This window comes from Dasypus novemcinctus, chromosome 21 (genome assembly GCF_030445035.2).
Source record: "Dasypus novemcinctus isolate mDasNov1 chromosome 21, mDasNov1.1.hap2, whole genome shotgun sequence".
In the NCBI taxonomy this organism is placed as follows: domain Eukaryota; kingdom Metazoa; phylum Chordata; class Mammalia; order Cingulata; family Dasypodidae; genus Dasypus; species Dasypus novemcinctus.
This window is the reverse complement of record NC_080693.1, coordinates 36,449,762-36,469,388: the sequence shown is the minus strand read 5'-3', so window position 1 is coordinate 36,469,388 and position 19,627 is coordinate 36,449,762. Positions and strand designations below refer to the sequence as shown.

At 50.5% G+C, this 19,627-nt stretch overlaps 1 protein-coding gene across 1 annotated transcript in view; it reads left to right on the top strand.

The window, feature by feature from the left end:
* Window positions 1–19,627, top strand: part of KSR1 (kinase suppressor of ras 1) — a 151,649-nt gene that overhangs the window by 81,053 nt on the left and 50,969 nt on the right. Inside the window, exon 2 of the mRNA XM_058283821.2 lies at window positions 2,761–2,901. Within this exon, the coding sequence (XP_058139804.1) occupies window positions 2,761–2,901 (141 nt within the window). The remainder of the gene's footprint in view (window positions 1–2,760; window positions 2,902–19,627) is intronic.

The following is a 19,627-nucleotide window of genomic DNA, read 5'->3' as shown; positions in this document are numbered from 1 at the left end:
TTTTACAGAGAAGAGGACCGAGACTCAAGATCACGCAAGTAGAAAACTACGATCTAGATTTGAACTCAGATCTGCCCAACTCAGAAGTGTGTGGGTCCCTGTCCAGTGCCCTGGGACCACAGTCAGCACAAAAGCTCTAGGACCAGGCCCATGATGATAAGGGCACTTGGCGAGGAAAGGGGGAGCAGTGGGATGGTCATTCTCACTAAGGAGGCCAGGATCACTGTGACTTCGGTAAGGTGCGTGAGCTAACAGTTTGAGCAAAGGCCCAGGGAAGGGAAGTACGGGAGGTACTTGAGGAATACCAAGCAGGTGAGTGTACATCTAGAGGGGAGGGTGGGGCCAGCCTGGGGTGGATGGAGATGAGCCTGGGAAGGAGGTGGAGGCCCTGATTTTGGAATTTGCGTCTGACACTGGCAGAGATAGGGAAGAGTAGGGTGAGCCTGGAGCTGGGACCTGAGTACCTCTACTTGGCCTTGTAGGATAAAAGCTACACTCATTTTCAAGTTGATGAGCTCCATGCAGGGGCTTAGGTTCCATCATAGAACACTAGGTGCACTTATGTGGCGACTCACAGTTGTAAGCCTCAGCAGAGTGTTCAGTTAGCAATGTCTGCTTGGATCTGTGAACCTCTGTAGAGAAGGTTTGATTAGCAATGTCTGCTTTGGGTACCTGAGTGGCATGTGGCGCAGGAATGCTATGGGTTTGTCTGTCAGTGTTTTCATCAAGCAATTGAGTAGAGTTATTTTGATTCTGACTCAGTGTTCCCTTTCTAGCACTTGTCCCTTCTTGCCACCAAGTCCCCTGGCACCCTGAAAATAGAAGAACTTAGAGCTCAGGGCTACACCAGAAGGCCCGTGTCTCTGAGCAGGCTGACTCTGGGTCTGGCAGATTGTTTCTGAGCCTGGGAAGTTTCTGAGGGAAATTTCAGAAAGGCTGACAAGGAAGCAGTGGTTTTGTCGTCATTCTGGGTCTTATTTCATGCCTCACAGGAGTTCTTTACTGAGGTATATGGATGGAATTCAGGGAGTTCATGAACTTGAATGGGAAAAAATTACATCTTTATTTCACTAACCTTAACTGAAATTTAGCATGTAGGCAATGTAGGCATAAAGCATAGTCATCTCAGCAGGTACCTGTGACTTGGTCACCAATAGGAATCAGAGCTGTTTTCTATCACATTATAGTTGTGGAGATAGTAGAAAAAGTAGTTTATACATGTCATGACTGCAAAATTATGGTAGTTATTAAACTCACTGCTAGATCTTCTTAGTGCTTTAATAAAGAATCTTTTATTACTCTATCATAATTTTAAATACTTTGATAACTGTATTTAAATATAATTGACTCCTTTTGTATTCCTGCATATTTTATTTTATGCATTTAACAGCATTATTCTTAGAAAGGAATCATGGGCCTCCCCAGATTGGCCCCCAAATGGTTACAAGCTCCTATTCTAATTGGAAATTGGGACCTTCTGGAAATATTTGAATTTAAGAATTATTTTTAGTCCTGTGACGTATGTTTAAAAGAAGTCCTTATCTTTTGCGTAAATATCCTGAGATATTTATATATGGAAAAAAAGGTGTTAACAAAAAACACCCTTTGAGGGGCAGCAGCACCTGGGAAGCGGCACCACATAGCGCAGTTCATGGAGACCCTGAAGGGTACGTGCCCTCGGGGAAAGTGTGAAAACCAGCACTGTGAGGCCATCAGCATCCTGGAAGTCCTCACCGGCTCCCTGGGTCACTTGCCCTCGGCAGAGCCACGTGGCTCACACCATCCGCCTGGCTCGTTTCTTGCTTGAGTGGGCTCGGCTGGCCTCAGCTGGAATGCCGTCGCCCCTCTTTTTCATCGGTCTCGGGCTGTACCTCCTTCCACAGCCACATCCTGCAGGACCGTGCTGGGTGCCGGGCCCCCGGCTGATGAAAGAGAGCACCAGGCTGGCACGGGCTGTGCTGGCGCAGGCCAGGCTGTCCTTGCAGTCAGGTTTAAATTTATTTTGTTCTCAGTTTTTGGCCCTTTAAGAGTCTTTTGAAAGCTTTGAACATCGTTCCCCAGGAAAGTGCGTAGACTCATATACCTGAATTTGCACACACTTCAGGGTGTGGGTCCCTGAAAGACTGTTCACGGACCCAAGGGCAAGGGCCCTTACCCAAATACTCGACAGTCACCACCCCCTGGGCTCACTCTGTGCCAGGCCTGTGCTCAGTGCGCCACGTGAGCTTTCTCATTTCATCCTCTCGGTCTCCCAAGAGGGAGGGGCTGTCATCCCCATTTTGTGGAGGAGAAGGCTGAGGCTTTACTGGGGATTAAGTGACTTGTCCAAGGTCACAAAGCTAGCGTGGCCCCGAGCCCCCAGACCTCCCACTCCAGGCAGCCTGATTCCTGGCTGGCAGCATCCTAGGTGTTTGGGATTCCTTCCTCCCCCAGCCCTGAGTCTTGTACAGCAGCAGGAGCACCCCCTCCCCACCCAGGCAGCAAGGCCTTCTGATTTTAGCTCTGCTCTCTGCTCTGACCGCCTTGCCCAGGTACCTTCGGAGGGCCAGCCAGCCTTGGAGCGGGGCTGTCGGGGCTCTCGGTCAGCTCTCCCAGGCCCCTTCCCACCCCGGTTCCTGCTTCGTTGCTCTGTGAAGTGCAGACACCTTCTTCTCATCACGCTGCTGCGCGTGTCTGGTCGAGCGCCCCGTAGCATGCCTGAGGCTGCCACACGCATGTGCCGTGAATGAATGTGCCTTTTCCTTCCTGGATTTCCTGCAGGCGAAGCTGGTCCGGTACATCTGCAAGCAGCGGCAGTGCAAGCTGAGCGTGGCTCCTGGCGAGAGGACCTCGGAGCTCAACAGCTACCCCCGCTTCAGCGACTGGCTGTACACCTTCAACGTGAGGCCGGAGGTGGTGCAGGTACGCGGGCCAGGGCTCAGGCCTGCCGGGCTGGTGCGGGGGGTGGGGTGGGGTGGGGGCGGTCAGTGAATCGGGAAGCAGAGGGCCCACACACACCCTGAGGGCTAGCTTCACTTTGGCAAAGCCTGGGGGGTGAGGCTCTCTCCTCCTGGGGGTGGGCGGGGGCGTGGGGGAACAACAGCAGCCAGGAGGGACCCGGGGTCATGTGGCTCAGCAAGTGCCCTGGGTACTGTTTATTGCATTATAAGCCAAGGCAGTCCAATCCGTTCATTTGTCCATCGTAAGAAATAGCCAGCATTTCTGGAGGCATTGCTCTGTGGCAGATTGTGTTAAATGCTTTCTCTGGATAATCTCACAAGCTTCTAGGAGTTACTATCACTATTGCCATTTCATACTTGAAGAAATTAAAGCACGGAATGGTTAAGTAACTAGTTTAAAATCACACAGCTAGTATGTGGGTTTGGACTCGGTAGTCCGAGTTTACCGTTCTCCTCTAACTGCTACTCTGTGCCCTCTTCCCTCTGCCAGCGCACCCACTAAGCACTCACCGAGTGGAAACAAATCAAAGCTTGGCAGGCCCGGTTCACCCAGTCAGGTTATTTAAAGCCTCCACCTGATGCTCTAAAAGAAAAGTTTGACTCTTTTGGCTGTCGTTTTAAAAGTAGTATGAATTCATTGTATGGAAAATAAAGAAATAGCAGGGGAAAAATCACCACACACATTTTCCAGTCACTCAAAGAAAATTTGTGATCAGTAAGATTTTGATATATTTCCTTCTAGTCTCTCTCTCTCCACACACACACACACACACACACACACACACACACACACAGGTCTTATAAAAATTTCTAATGGGTTAGACTTGTTCTGTCCAATATGGTAGACACTAGCTAGTAAGCTCTTGAAACATGGCTAGTCCAAATTGAGATGTGCTATAATTTTGAAGATATGCTATCAATTCAAGGAGGTGCTGATTCCAGAGACTCACACAGAAAAAAAAGTAAAATATCTTTTTCTTTTTATATTATGTTGAAATAATGCTATTTGGGGTATATTAAAATTAATTTCATATATACCTATTATTTTGTTTTAAAAAATATGGCTAATAGAAATGGAAGATGACATACATGGTTTTCTGGTTTGAACCACTGGAATCAATTATTTTATATCCTGCCTTTTTCATTTAACGTGCTCTTACTGAACTCCTCTGTTGTTGGATACAGAGGTTACTTCCCACCTTGGCTATTATATATGACGCAGTGGTTGACATTATTGTTTTTGAAGCTATTTGTATTCTTAGGCCTTTTCCCGAGGAGAGGTTCCCTGACAGGAAGTGATATAAGCATAAACGGCCGAGCCAGGCCTCTGCTGCTCTCCCAGCCTCTGGCTGGTTCCTATCATGGGTGGGGTAAGGGGGTGGGGGTTAGGGGTGAGGTGGGGGAGACCCACAGGGAGGCTCAGGGCCGCGAGCGCCTGCACCTCAACGCTCCTGGCTCCTGCTTAGCGCTCTCCAGTGCTGCCCACTTCCCTCAGGATAAAAGCCAGATCCTCGTGACTTAGTCCCTGCTGCCTCTGTCTGGCCGCATCGTGCCCACGCCTTTGCTTGCTCTGGTCTGGCCTTTGCACTTGCTCTTCCCCTCCCTGGAGTGCTCTTTCCCTGGCTCATCCCACGGGTATCACTCTAGCATTAGGGTGATTGTCGCCTTCTCCGAGCAGTCTTCCCTGATCATCTGATCTAAAGATCACTCCCACCCTGCATCCTCTATCAGTGCACCTTAGTCTATTTTCTCAATGACACCCCTTTCCAAAGTTATCCAGCATATTTGTTGTATAGGGTCTCTCTGACTCTCCCGATGAAATCCATGTAACCTGGTTACATTTGTTTGCCACAATATCCCCAGTGAGTGTTGGGCCTGACATAGCTGATTGAAATAGACGGATAGATAAAGAAATGTTTATTGAATGAGTGAGCATAATGATGTGGTGGATGTCCCTCGGAGCCTAGTGTTTGCTTCTGGGTGGGTAGTGACATAGGTTACTCCAAGTCTTGGCCTCAGTTAAAATCCTGGAAGAGAGATGAGGCCACTGTAGGGACCACAGCCCCCCAAAAGCCACATCCATGATGCCCAGCTGCCCTGGGTCAGCCTCGGAAAAGAGCCCCAGGAGAGTCGGTGCCCTGAGGGAGAGCTTTCTCAGGAAGGCTGGGGGTGGGCAAGGTGGGGGACTGAGGGTACCCGGGGGCCTCAGGCATACCAACTTCCCCTTCGTTCAGGGCTGGGCCCCCAGGACCCTGAGCAGCCCCTCGCTGGGGCCTCTGCAGGCTGGTTATTGGTTTTGCCCCAGTGCCTGCCGTGGGGTCCCGGGACCCCTCCAAGCCAGCACACGCAGAGCATGTCTGGTGTGCCGCGCTGCATCTTTACATGTGTTGTCTCATTTGACTGGCCCAGCATCCCTGTGAAGCAGCTGCCATTTCCCTCATTTCATGGCTGAGGAAGGGGGTCTCAGTGGGGTGCAGCTGCTCGCCCAGGGCCCAAGGGCCAGTGGACAGCAGAATGCACCTCCAGACCTGACTCTCCAGGTCCTCGCTCTCAGGAGCGCCTAGGTTCTTGGCCTGGCTCTGAGGACCTGGGCCAGCCCTTTCCTTCCCTGAGCCTCAGTTTCCCTCTAACACGGGGGAAGAGGCCGCACACTGCTTGCTTGCCGAGGAGGTTGGGAGGATGAAGTGGTCAGAGGCCTGGTGGTGCCCACGGGGACTGAGGAGGGAGTATTATTCCCCGGGGGGAGGCAGACCCAACAGAGAGCAGTGGAGGCTTGCGCGTGGCGGCTGTGCTCAGGAGCTGTGTGGGGAGGGAAAGGAAGGCTGGGAGCAGGGGCTGGCCAGGGGCCGTTTCTGCATCAAGAGAGACAGTGGCAGTTGGCCCCGGGGTTTGTGCGAGGGAGAGGCAGGGGCCCCCAGCGTCCCCCGGAGCGCTCCTCCCAGCAGGGCTTGGGGAGATGACGCTGGAGGGGGCAGGGAGCTGGAGGGGGCAGGCACGCAGCTTTCTGTGTGGGTTTTAAGAGCCACGAGGAACCATGAACTCTCCAGATCTTTTTTCTCAAGATTCTCTTTGTCTTTTCCCCATCTCTCGCATGGGTTCTTGGGCCAGTGCGGGAATATTCTGAAGGCTGGAAAGAAAAGGCTGCTTCCTTTAGTGAACCCAGTTCTAGTTCCTCCTGCCCGGGTGGCTCCTGCCTGCCTCGGGCTCTGAGCCTCCCCGTTTATCCTTGCCGGGGTGGGAGCACGGCACAGGAGGGCCCCGAGGCGAGCGGCCCGGGCCCGTGGGTGGACGCTGACCTGCCGCTCACCCACCCTGACCTAGGCCCTGATGGGTCCTTTGGTTTCAGTCAGAATGGGTTCTACAAGTCCTGCCCATCAAAGATAGGTGTAGATTTCAGGAAGCGGATTTGGCCCAACAGATAGGGCGTCTGCCTACCACATGGGAGGTCTGTGGTTCAAACCCCGGGCCTCCTTGACCCATGTGGAGCTGGCCCATGCACAGTGCTGATGTGGGCAAGGAGTGCCCTGCCACGCAGGGGTGTCCCCCGCGTAGGGGAGCCCCACGCACAAGGAGTGTGCCCCGTAAGGAGAGCCGCCCAGCACGAAAGAAAGTGTAGCCTGCCCAGGAATGGTGCCGCCCACACCGAGAACTGACACAAGATGACACAACAAAAAGAAACACAGATTCCCGGTGCCATTGATAAGGATAGAAGTGGTCACAGAAGAACACACAGGGAATGGACACAGAGAGCAGACAACTGGGGTGCGGTGGGGGGGGACAGGGGACGGGGAGAGAAATAAATAAAAAATAAATCTTTAAAAAAAAAACAAGCAGATGTCTTTCCAGAGTTGGTTCACAGATAGAATCCTTTGCCTTCTGAATGTCAGTAACCAGTGTTTTCTTCTTCTTAAATAAACTTCTTTATTTTGGAACAATTTTAGATTTACAGAAAAGATAGATTTCCTGTCTAACCCCTCTTGGAGTTTCCTCCATTGTTAACATCGTGCATTTCTTTGGTACCTGTGTAAACACTAAGCAGGTAGCGTTGCTGCGTTACCATCAGCTCAGCTCCAGACTGGATTGGGATTTCGCCTGTGCTTCCACGACTGTCTTCTTTCAATTCCAGGGTCCCGTGCAGGTGCCACGTTGCATTTGCTAGTCACGCGCCTCAGTCTTTCTCATCTCTGTGACCTTGACGGTCTTGCAGAAAGCTCCCCATCTCAGCCGTGTGTGTTGTTTGTTGGGATTATGGGCTTTTGGAAAGAATGCAGTATGGGTGAAGTGCCCTGGTCATATCATATCACATCAGGAGGTACCTGGTATCCATGTGACAACACTGGGGATGTCACCTCCGTCACTTGGGCTAATGTTGTGTTTGCAGGTTTCTCCGCCGTAAATTACTGTTTTTCCCTTTCCCTTCTCTCTGTAGAAGCGAGTCAGTAAGTCTCGCCCACCCTCGGATGGGGGAGGGGGAGTACCTATCCATTTTCTTTGGAATTCTTCTGTAAGCGTTGTTTCTTCTCCCCCATTTATTTGTTTACCTAGTCACTTAATTATATCAGTATGGATTAGGTGTACTTATTTTATACTCTGGGTTATAATCCAGTTCTGTGTTATTTAATTTTGTTGTTCAAATTGTTTCTGCTTTGGCTCTTGGGGACTCTTTCAGGTTGGCTCCTGTGTCCATGTGACATGCCCCATTCTTCTGGGGTGTGTGTGTACGTGTGTGTGTATTAGCACTTCCTTACTTCCTGGAACTACAAAGATGCTCCACACTCACCTTGTATTTTCCCTGCCCCAAACCTAGAATCAGCTTTTTCTCTAAAGAGCACTGCGAACCATTAAAAAGTTAGCTTTTTAAGAAAATAGGTATTCATTGTAAAACAAAAACAAAGCAAAACACAAAATCCAGCACAGAAGGAGATGAAGTGACAGAGATCCCTGCCTCCCATTTCTCAGGAGTCACCACAGGCAACTGTATCTGCTTGCCCTTCTGAATAATTTCTAAGCACCACATGGCTCTTTGTGTCATCCCTTTTTTGCACACAAAGTATTTGACTTTGTGTGACATTTGGTTCAGCAACCTGCTTTTCCTGTTAATCTTCAATATTTTCTATGATGACAAACAATGCTATCCAGGACATCTTTGTACACCTGTACATTTGTGCAGGGAAAAATCCTGGAATTGAAGAGAAATTGTTAGGCTGAATTTGGATTAATATTCCAAATTGCCCTTAAAAACCACTATAAAACAATCAGAACAGTTTTTGATCGTTTTCAGGCAGTGCGGAAAGAGAGGCTTTCATTCCAGATATCCCCAGATCAGACACGTACTGCTCTGAACTTGTATTTGGTTAGGAGCTGGTTGGGAGCCCCTCTCCCCACCCATCACCGTGTATGCGCCATGCACATAGAATGGGACCCAGAGAGGCAGAGGAGAGGCCAGGCTCACTGGTGGTGCTGAGCCTGCCCGCGTCCCGACTCAGGAACCCCCCAGTGTGCCCAGGCCTTTGCGGGATGGCACATCCTCTGCTCTGCCCAGACAGGTGCAGCTCCCTGGCTGGAAGGCAAGTGGCCTTTTCTTCCTGGCCTGCCTCAGTGCCTTAGCCATCCTGTTGGCTTGAGACACGGAAAGGCCAACAGATGTTATGTATGTTTGTTTTGTAAGTTCACAGCTATTACTGTACACTTATTGTTTATGTTTGTGTCTCGGTGATATATTTCAATAAATTAATTTAAAAAAAGAAAAAAGAAGAGCTCGGGTCTCACTGGGGGGGTGGGGGGAGGAACCTGAGGTCCTGCTGATACCCTCATGGCACACCCAACCCCAGGCTCAGTCCTGGGATGGGGAGGGGGGGGTTCCCTCTTGCAGGCTTTAGAAAGAAGCTAGAACCCCCAGCTGGAAAGTGGGGAGGGATCCTCAGGGATCCCGGCAGGGCAGCTGGCTTGGCTTGGAGGATCCTTCTAGAGCTTGCCACCTCTTTTCCTGACCCTAAATTTTGGCCTGGAGAGAGTCTTCTTTGTGGTGGTTCAGACTCCAGAACTCAGTGTGCTGAAGAAATTGTGTGTGTGTATGTGTGTGTGGGTGTGTGTGTGTGTGAGAGAGAGAGAGAGAGAGAGTGCTATGGAGGAGGGAGAGAGGGAGGGAGATGGGAGATTTGGACCCACTAGGCCCAGGAGGGAATGATGGGGGTGGGATGGGAGCCTGGGAAGTCTTGGTGTCGGTTCCTCTGTTCCCAGGCAAGAATTACAACCATGCCACGCCCACCTGGCTGGAAGGTGCAGCATGGCGTCTGCAGGCCGGCCACGGTGTGGGCACTGCAGGTGTGCCACCGGTACCTGCTGCCTCTCAGAGCAGCTCTCTGGTGGAAGCAAGATTGACCTGCATACCTGTGGCTGGTTGACCCGGTGCAGGGAGCAGGCAGGACCTGGGGTGTTAAGTGTATCTAGGGCAGGCCCCCCTGCCAGTTACTGCAGCTCTCTGTGCCAGAGTTTATCCCTATGAGAAAGGACAGGGACAAATTAGATCATCTTTGAGTCCTTTCCTTCCTCTGAAGAGTGAAGGTTCTCAGAGGGAAAGGTGTTAGGTGAGGTGGCCCACCTCCCCCAAGCCCTCCTAACAGTGGCTTTGCCCAGAATCTCAGATGTGTCTGTTTTCCCACAGCATGTATGGCCACTCTCCTTCAGGAAGGATTTCGTAATGCAGTGGCTTTCCCACTGGGCCCCTACGTAATGTAAGCCCAACAAGTTCTGCAACATCGATTAAATGATGTTCTTTCACCCTTCCCTCCCCTCAGGTTCAGTGTCATGGTTTTCTCCCATAAATTTTGGACAGATCATCCTTATGTGTCTTCACCTGTTTCCTAGTCTACACAAGAAGTGGTTAGGAAGCAAACACATATCCATGGCTGATGAGAAATGTGAGTTTAAAATTTTTTCCAATACCAAATGGGATACAGAAATGTAACAAAGTAAGAAAGCAGAGGCCTGCCTTCCTCTTCCACCTCTCGGAAATAAACATTGTGGTTAACAACTTGGTACGTGCCCCTGCCAGACCTATTCATGCATTTTGCATTTACAAAGACACACAAATTTGTTTCCCTTTTTTTTAAAGCTATTCTTCCCCCCACCCCAAGATGGCTCCCTCGTCTGTGTGCTCATTGTCTGCTCCTTGTGCCTGCTCCTGTGTCTGCTCGTCTTCTTTAGGAGGCACCAGGAACTGAACCCAGGACCTCCCATGTGGGAGGTGGGTGCCCAACTGCTTGAGCCACCTCCACTCCCCCGTTGTTTCTCTTTTTGTTTGTTTGCTAAAATGGGATCATGCAATATATATCCTTCTTCAGGTTTGCTAAAATGGAGTCATACAATATATATCCTTTTTCAGGTTTTAGTCTTCATATCATCTTTAACAGCAGAAAAGCTAATATATGATTTCTTTAAAATACCTTACGAATATTTGTGCTTGAGGGGTGCCCACCTGCTTACATAGGTGTCTGTAGTGATGTCTCAGTAGTCTGCTGTGGCCCAACACCTCAACTAGGCTGAGAACCTGTGCCTGGGGCATACTGTATGCCCACAGCACAGCACCTGGTGTTGGGGTGCTCCTTGGGAAACATGTGCTGGGTAGAGTGACCAAGAAATGAATGAAGTCACTGTGGGATGGATGCTGGGGTGCCAAACTTAAAACAGGGTCTTTCTCAGCTTTCTGTCTCTATCGGTTTTTTTTTGAAGGTGTCCAAATCCAAGTTTAGCAGGTCCTGTTTTCTAAGCTGTCAGCAGTCAGCGCTGAAGGGCCCAAGCATTAGGCCAGTCACTACGCGAGCATGACTTTCCCGAGGGCTGCTCTATGTGTGGTGGCATTTGTCCCTTCAGCCTCTCAGTTCTCTACTGACCCAGGCTGCTCACGGCTTCCCGAGTTTCCCTCAGGAGCACATGCACGCATCATGTGCGTGCGAGCCACGTGTGTGTGTAATCTCCTTCTTCCTTTTCAGTATTGCCTTCCTGGGGTCAGTCCTCATAGGGTTATCTAAATATTATTTCAGCTCTTGTCTTTAGATTGGATAGTGTTTGCAGTCATAAAGTTTCCAGGACCTAATGCCTTTCTGCGGGACAAAGAGGGCAGGTAGAACTGGACGTGGATGCAGGGCGACTGCTGCATTGCAGGTTTCTGGTGTGAATGAAGCAACTCGGGGTTTATTTCCTCTTCTTCCCATTTTGTGTCAGATCTCGGCCTCTGCAGCTCCAGAGCCTGCCGTGGGCACTTCTGACCTGTGCAGCCTCTAATTCCTCCATCCTTCCCTCGTCTGTGGATGCTGGGAACAGCTTGGGTGGCGCCTTCATATATTTACCCAGACATTAGAACTTTATCTAGAGCAGCGTTGTCCAATAAAACTTCCAGCCTTGATGAGATGGTTTGTATTGCTTTATCCAATGTGGTAGCCACTAGCCCCATGTGGCTGTTGAACACTTGAAATGTGCCCAGTGCAACTGAGAATTTATGTTTTATTTTAATTAATTTTAATTTAAGCAGACATATGGCTAGTGCCGTGTGGGACTGCGCCAGCCTAGAGCCTGCTGGGGACGGGGGCCCTATGCTGAGAGTTGGCCCCGGGAGCTCCCAGGCAGGGGTCTGTGGGGTCAGCAGGCAAACGCACCTTAGCTAGGGAAAGACCCATAGCCGGGAAGGCCTCCCGGGGAGCCGAGAGTTCGCCTGGCGGGAAGGGAAGGGTGCACCGATGGCGGGAACAGTTTATGGAGACCCTGAGGTGTGACAAAGCTGGTACCACTCTCATGGGAAGGGTTTTTTTTTTCTCTCTCCCCTTCCCCACCCTCCCACCAGATGTCTGCCCTCTGTGTCCATTCACTGTGTGTTCTTCTGTGTCTGCTTGTATTCTTGTCAGCGGCACGGGAATCTGTGTCTCTTTTTGTTGCGCCATCTTGTTGTGTCAGCTCTCTGTGTGTGTGGCACCATTCCTGGGCAGGCTGCACTTTCTTTCACACTGGGCGGCTCTCCTTATGGGGTGCACTCCTTGCATGTGGTGCTCCCCTACGCGGGGGACACCCCTGTGTGGCACAGCACTCCTTGCGCGCATCAGCACTGCACGTGGGCCAGCTGCACACGGGTCAAGGAGGCCCGGGGCTTGAACCGGGGACCTCCGCATGGGAATGGTTTTGAAAGGGCTGGTCTAGGAGGAGTCGGCCACGAAGCTGGGTCGGTTCATGGAACTCTTGGCGTGGTGATAGGGGTCAGGTTTTATCTGGAGGACGTCGGGAAGCTAGTAGAAGTGTGTGCATGAGAGGGAGGGAGGGAATGAATCAGGTCTGTTTCTAAGGAAGATGAAACTACTAACCGTGAGAAGGCGGGGACAGGTGAGAGGTGAGACAGCCCCGGCTGGTGTGGGAATGCGGAGCGCCCTGTGGGCGAGGGGATGGCGGGTTAGAGGGGTCAGGCACTTGGGGTGAGCATGAGGTTCAGCTCAGAGTGGACACCCCACCCCACCCCGACAGCTGGAGTCACACACTGGGGCTATTTCCGGCCACCCCAAGTTCCACAGCTTAAGAAAAATGCAGCTTCATTTTCTGGCTGCAGCCGAGGAAATGATTTCAGAGCCTGTTGGCATGGAGCCCTTTTTTTTTCTTCAGCAGTTTCCCTGTTGGAAATTGTTAAAGGAAGTGGCAAGCGCTGGCCGGTGTCAGTGCTAGTAGAGAGGGGGTGTGCTGCGGTGCCCAGGATTCCAGGGGGTGCCACGGTCCACACACAGGCTCCCCTGGATAAGCTCTTGCTGCTGGTGGTTTTTGAACTGAAGATGCAAGCGAATCCGGTAAGGGGAATTTCACTGTGGCCTTGACTGGGCAAGTCTCTCTTGCCCCTCTCCTCTATTCTTGAATGCCCATATTTAAGATGAGGTCTTCTCTTGGAGATGGGAAAGGAAGCTACCTGACTCTGCCACCATCTTGGTTTCTAGAAACTTCTGAGCTCACTGACTGGGAGTATAGCTCAGGCCTCAGCAGTGAGGAAGGAGGATATGTAAGATCTGAACCAGAAAAACAAACTGGTATTAATCCTCGTGAATCCCGTCCCTCTTCCTGTGGGGGGAGAGCAGAAGCCCAGCTGTCCTGACAGCCTTGCTCTTTGGTAACAGGAAATCTCCTCAAGATGCAGTCATACACCCCTGGCCAGCCTCTTGCAGGGATCTGCACGGATATATGGGCCCCAGGAGTCCGGGGCTGCCTTGGTAGTGAGGACTTGAGGTCCTGGGAGTGGGGCGCGAGACCGGTCCCATGAGGCTGGGCACAGAGCTCTCCCCAGGATGGGGAAATGGAGGTCTGAGCAGTGGTGGGCATGTGCACATCCCCAACAGGTCAGAGGAGAAGCTGAAGTTGGAATATGGAAGAAAGGGGGGATAACTACGAAGCTGGCATTTTATATACATCATCCTATCTAATCCTTATACCTTGGGGTTGGAGGGAGAGGCACAAGGAGCAAACTGAGGCTCAGAGAAGTTGAGTGACTTGTCAAATACCACACAGCGAGCTGACACCAGAGCCAACATTCACAATCAGGGTCTCTTCCAACCTGACTTTGCCATCTGACATCTTATCCAGAATAGCCCCAGGGCTACTGTGTGCAATTGTTTAACTGAATTGACCCACTTGTGCCTGTCTGTCTCCCTCCTATCTTCTTCCTTGTATGCCTCCCTTCCTTCCTCCCTCATCCATCTTCCTTTCCTCACCCCTCATTCCTTCTTTATATCCATTCATTCTACATCCACTGACAACTTACCTTGTGCCAGGCTCCCAGTTAGTTACCACAGGGGAGTAAATGATGAGTAAAATGCAGCCCTGCCCTGGAGGGCTTAGAGTATGGTGGGCTGTACATGTCTGCAAAGTGCCCAGATGCAGAGCTGACTGATGGGCCTGGAGGGAGGAAAGAGTAAAATGTGTCAGACACAGAGCTAAGGGCCTACTTCTGCATTTTCCCCTATCCATTCCTTCCATCCATCCATCCATCCATCCATCCATCCATCCATCCATCCATCCATCCTTCTGTGGATTTAGCCAGTACTGTTTCAGATGCTGAACATGAGTTACTACTCTAAAGAACTTTCATAAATCACTTTCTCCAATGATGAGATCATTTATTTTTCTGCTCTTGAGCAGAAGTGCCCTCTTTTAAGCTTTGTAGGGATGGAGGTGCGTTTGGTTTCTAGAACTCTGGAAAGTCATGAGCATGTCCTGGCTAGCCCTGTACTGCTTGGTGTTTTTTTGTTTCTTTGTTTGTTTTTGCTTGGTGTTTTTGAACATTGAGCCCATCTCCTCAATGCTTTGGATTTCCAGGCTGCCAAGTTCAGTGAAAACTGACTTGATTAGAAGTGTCATGTGGGTAGAGATCTGACTGTTTTGTTCATTGCTTATCCCTGGTGCCTGGCATATCCCCTGGTGTTCTTGTTGAATGACTGAAATTGAATAAGATTATGTAAAGAGTTTTGGTCTCTTGGGCCAAGGATGTTTCAGGAACTTTTTCATCTGGGCCACTGCACATGGAAGTGCAGGGCCATCGGGAGGGAAGACTGACTGACTGGTGATGGCATACTGAGTCGGGAACCAGGCTCCTGAGCTGCCTGTGGCTTCTGTTGGTGACTTTTTTTTTTTTTAACTTTTTAAGGTGGTACCAGGGATTGAACCCAGAACCTCGTACATGGGCAGCAGGTGCTCAGCCACTTGCTACATCCACTCCGGTAAAAGACTCTTATCTCTGGCCTTGAGCAAGAGAGTGCCTATAGCCCTGCCGTGAAGTGGCTCTGCTTCCTGGGGGCTACCCAGATCCTGGGCTGCCACCTGAGTTTTGTCCCTCCTCCAGGAGCTGCCCCAAAGGCAAGATTGCTCTAGAACAGATCTGACTTGCCGCATATTGTGAAATTCTCATATCAACACTGTTCCACGCTGTTTTAATTATTAAAAAGCAAGAGTCTCTTCTTTCATTACCCTTCTTTTCCAAATACTTCAGCACATAGATTCCAGCGACCCCTCCCTCCTCCCAGCTATGTCTGCCTTTGGGAAGGTTAAAATTCTCTGGAAAGCAGGATTTCCATAACCTTAAAATCATAACCTCTGGAAGTAGGTGGCCCAGAACCCGGCTTTGGGAGGCAGACAAAATTCTGGTTTTGCCACTTGCCAACAGTGTGCCCTTGGGCAGGTCCCGAGCCTATTTACTCATCTGTCAGTTGCTCTAGCTAGAAACTCAGGGGACATTTCTGATTCTTTCTGCCTCTTCACCTTTGAGTAGCAAATCCCATGGGCTCTGTTTCCAAATATATGTCCCATTTGTTGCTTTTTTGCCAATGCCACCTCCCTAGCCCTAGGTATCACCCCCTGCTTGGACTAGTGCAGTAGCCTCCTATGTCACTTTCTATTTTCACTCTTGCCCCCTCACCCCAGTCCATTCTTCACTAGCCAAAAGTGAATTTCTTAAAACCCAAATCTGATTAACTCACTTTTCTGAGTAAAATCCTTTGACAGTATCTTGTTGCACTCAACATAAAATATAAACCCCTCCTTATTACCTATAAGGCCCTGGAGTATTTGGCATCTGCCTTCCCCTCACTTCCCCTCCTGCCTCTCCTCTTCTCCTGGTGTTACAACACACTGGGTTGTTTCCTGTCTTAGGCCAGGGCCTTTGTGAGTTGTTTCCTCTGCCTGGAAACTTCTTCGCCCTCATGGCAAGCACCGTCTCATCCTTTGACAGGAGCTGAGAGGTCAGCTCCTCAGAGGCCACCCTGACTAAAATTAGATGTCCCCCATACACACCACTTTATCTCAGCATGCCGTTTCCTGTTTAACACTTATTCACACACTTCAATTACACTTTGTTTACTGAATTTGTTTTCTAGTCTCTGTTTCCCATTGGAATGTAGGCTTCCTAAGGAAAGAGACTATTCGTCTTGTTTGCCGTTCTCTCTCCAGGGCGAGTATGCCTGGCACATAGTGGGTAGTTTAGTAGCTATTTGTTGAATGGAGGGGTGGAGGGATGACAGTACCAGGGCACATAAAAAGCACACACTAAGTAAAGGCTGCTCTCTTCGCTTACTACTAGTTAGAACTTTTCTGTAGCAAGTCCAGATACTAACCTCAAGCTGGCTTAAGCAAAACAGACTTTTATCAGCTTAGGTAATAAAAGCCCAGGAAAGTATGCCTGCAGGGGCTCAGGTGATGCTGTTAGGGCCCACCTCTCAGGCAGGCTGCCTCCACGTGGCCTGCAGGAAGGGCACAAAGCAAGGGAACCTTCCTTCCGGCAGAGCAGTAGTCGCCTATGTACAGATTCTTCCCCTCTAACTGTAGCAGGAACAACCCAGCTAGGGTTCTGATTGGCTTGGCTTTGGTCACATGCTCATACTGCACCCAATCACATGGCTAGAAAGATGATGCATTCCAATTGGCCCACACCGAGGGATAGACCAGCCCATAGCAGACGTCGTGGAGCGGCCTGGAGGATCAGGGCCACCTGCTCTCAGGAATGGGTTCCTAGAGGAAAGACAGCCTTGTTCAAGGAGTAGCAAAAACACTCTCGCTCCGCAGATAGCAGCAACAGCCGCTCCTGCAGCTGCGCCCCCCCTCCCCCACACACACAGGGCTCCGTGGAGGTGGGTCACCTGGCTGTCCCTGGGGTCCCTGGTGTGACTGTTGAGCCTCCCTTTACCCACAGGTGAGCAGAGCTCCCGTGGGCCTGATGTAGCCATGGCTGCTGTCAAAGACTTGGCAGCTGGGGTGCTGCCTTGTGGGTGAGCTGAGCCCATCCCTCCTACCCCCCTCCCCTTAACCCCGTAGTTTTTGTTTTTATCAGCATTCTTCTTTTTCCTTGTTATGAAAGTAATAAACTTTATTGTAGAAAATTAGAAATTATGGGAAAGTAAAGAAAATAAAAATCACTTGTAATTTCAATCAGAGATAGTCATTGACTTTTCGGGGTTTTTTTTTTTTTTTAAGATTTATTTTATTTTTTTCCACCTACCCCCCCCACCCCCTCATCATTTGCACTAGCTGTCTGCTATCTGTGTCTATTCACTGTGTGCTGGTCTTCTTTTTTGGAGGCACTGGGAACCAAACCAGGACCTCCCATTTGGGAGGGAGGCACCCAGTGGCTTGAGCCACCTCGGTTCCCACTCGTTGTATCACGTTTCCTCATTGTGTCTCTTATTTGCATCATCTTGTTGTATCAGCTTACTACACTAGCCTGGCACATCAGCTCGCTGTCTTGCTCGTCTTCTTTAGGAGATACTGGGAACCAGACCCAGGACCTCCCTTGTGGTAGGTGAGTGCATAGCTGCTTGAGCCACATGCTTTCCCAGGTTTTTTCTTTTCTTCTTTTTAAAAAAATTATTATTATATTATTTATTTACTTCTCTCCCCTTCCCCGCCCTGCCCCGGTTGTCTGTTCTCTGTGTCTATTTGCTGCGTTGTCTTCTTTGTCGCTTTTGTTGTTGTCAGCGGCAGGGGAATCTGTGTTTCTTTTTGTTGCGTCATCTTGTGTCAGTTCTCTGTGTGGGTGGCACCATTCTTGGGCAGGCTGCACTTTCTTTCGCACTGGGTGGCTCTCCTTATGGGGCGCACTCCTTGTGCGTGGAGCTTCCCTATGTGGGGACACCCCTGTGTGGCAGGGCACTCCTCGCGTGCATCAGCACTGCGTATGGGCCAGCTCCACACGGGTCAAGGAGGCCCGCCCAGGGTTTGAACCGCGGACCTCCTGGGTGGTAGACGGACGCCCTAACCACTGGGCCAAGTCCGCTTCCCCCAGGTTTTTTCTTAATACCTAGTAGTTTACATGTTCATTTTCAAAATGTGTGACGTATAGAAATGATAGAAAATAATAATAGTAACCATTTATTGGTAAGTATCTTGTTTAATCCCCAGTAACCTTATGAGGCAGACAATGCTTTCATTCTCAGTATGCAGATAGGGAAACCTGAGACTTGGTGATGGTGTCACTTACTGAGGTCACTTAGATGGGAAGTGGTGCACCCAGGATTCATACCCAGGCATGCTGGCTCCAAAGCTGTGGTCACAAGATACACACACATGCACACGCGCACGCGCACACATACTTAATTTTCATATTTAGGATCATGTACATTCTCCTCTGCAATGTCTGAGCATCTTTTTTTTTAAATAACATTTTCTAAATCTGTCATTACAAATGTTCATTGTAAGAAAATCTGAAAATACAGAAGAGTTGAATAAAGAAAAAAAATCCCCCATAACCCCTCCAGCCACTAATAGCCAGCCAATTAACTATTCATTTACATATAATAAAATTCACTGTTCAGGGGGAATAGTTGGAGTTTTGACAGCCAGCATCATTTTTAGTGGCTGTCTTATGGGTCCTCCGGGGATCTACTGCTGTGTGTGTGGCTCTCCCTGCGGGTGTCCATACTGTTTAGGTCCCAAATCTGTGAGAGCTGCCGAGGGACTGGGGGGCAATTGGAGTTCACGTCGGGGTGGGGATTTCCCAGATGATTCATTTGGAGGAGGGAGATGATACTGTTCCTTGATGACTCAGGTCCTACTTTTTGGAGGGGACTGGAGGGGACCGGCAAGGCAGGGAAAAACCTCTGTTTGTGGCCTGGTATCCCGGGTATCCTGGGCGCTCGCCTTCCAGCCCCCTTGCACAGCGCCTCCAGAGCCTGCGTGTCTCACACCCCGCACCTGCTCCGGGAGGTATGTGCTGACTCCCAACTCCGGGCACAAACTATTTTTGGCTGCAGTGACTGTTCACTACAGTCATGAAAACAGAAACCCCTCTCCCCGCCTCGTTCTTCCCTGGGACACTGCCGCAGGGGCCGGGGCTGCCGGGGACCCGGGCCCGGTCCCTCACCATGCACTGCCTGTGGAGCTGGGTGATGGCCAAGGCTGCCAGGCGCACGGGGGCCCCGCCGCCCGTGGTGCTGAGGGAAGCACGAGGACTGGGCTCGCCCCCGCTGCAGGGCTGCGAGGTAAGCAGAGGGTCTGGGCTCGGACAGCCCCTCCCGGGGTCCCCGCCGTGGGACGTCTGCCTTACGTTGCTAACTGGCCGCGGAACGCAGCGGGGGAATCTGCAGCTCAGGGTAAAATGTGACTTCATCTCATTATTCGATTCTGTCTGTCCTGGGATAAAGTGGCTGGGGAAAGGTCAGACTCCTCCTGAGATGGCTCCTCCCCATCCCCTCCAGGGCTAGTGAATTGTTTCTGGTCTTTTAGTGCTTTGGGTTTGAACTGGACACATGCTTGTTTTGAGCATGCTGCTCTGGCAGGGACCTTAAGAAACTGCGAACTTAAGCTGACCCAGCCTTGCCTCTCCGGCCAGTGAGGCAAAACCGCCTGGAGGCTATGAGTCCTGGCTTTGGAGTCACACAGACCAGGTTCCCTCGTTGACTTGTTTTGACTTAAGGTGAGTGACTGACTCTCTCCGACCCTCAGTTTCCTTAGCTACTGAGCCACCGTGCCTCGGCTGCCTCAGGAGTGGTAGCTGAACCAACAGTCCTTATTTAGAAAAGAGGAAGTATGTGGAGAGGCCGAGTAGGAATCTGTGCCACAGCCACTTGTGGGTCTTGGGCTCCATTCCAGAACCTGGGTCTTTGGGGGTAGCAGGTGATGTAGATTTGCCTCTTCCTTTCAAAAAGAAGAAATATGTGCCCTGTCACCAGAGCGGGGGTGGG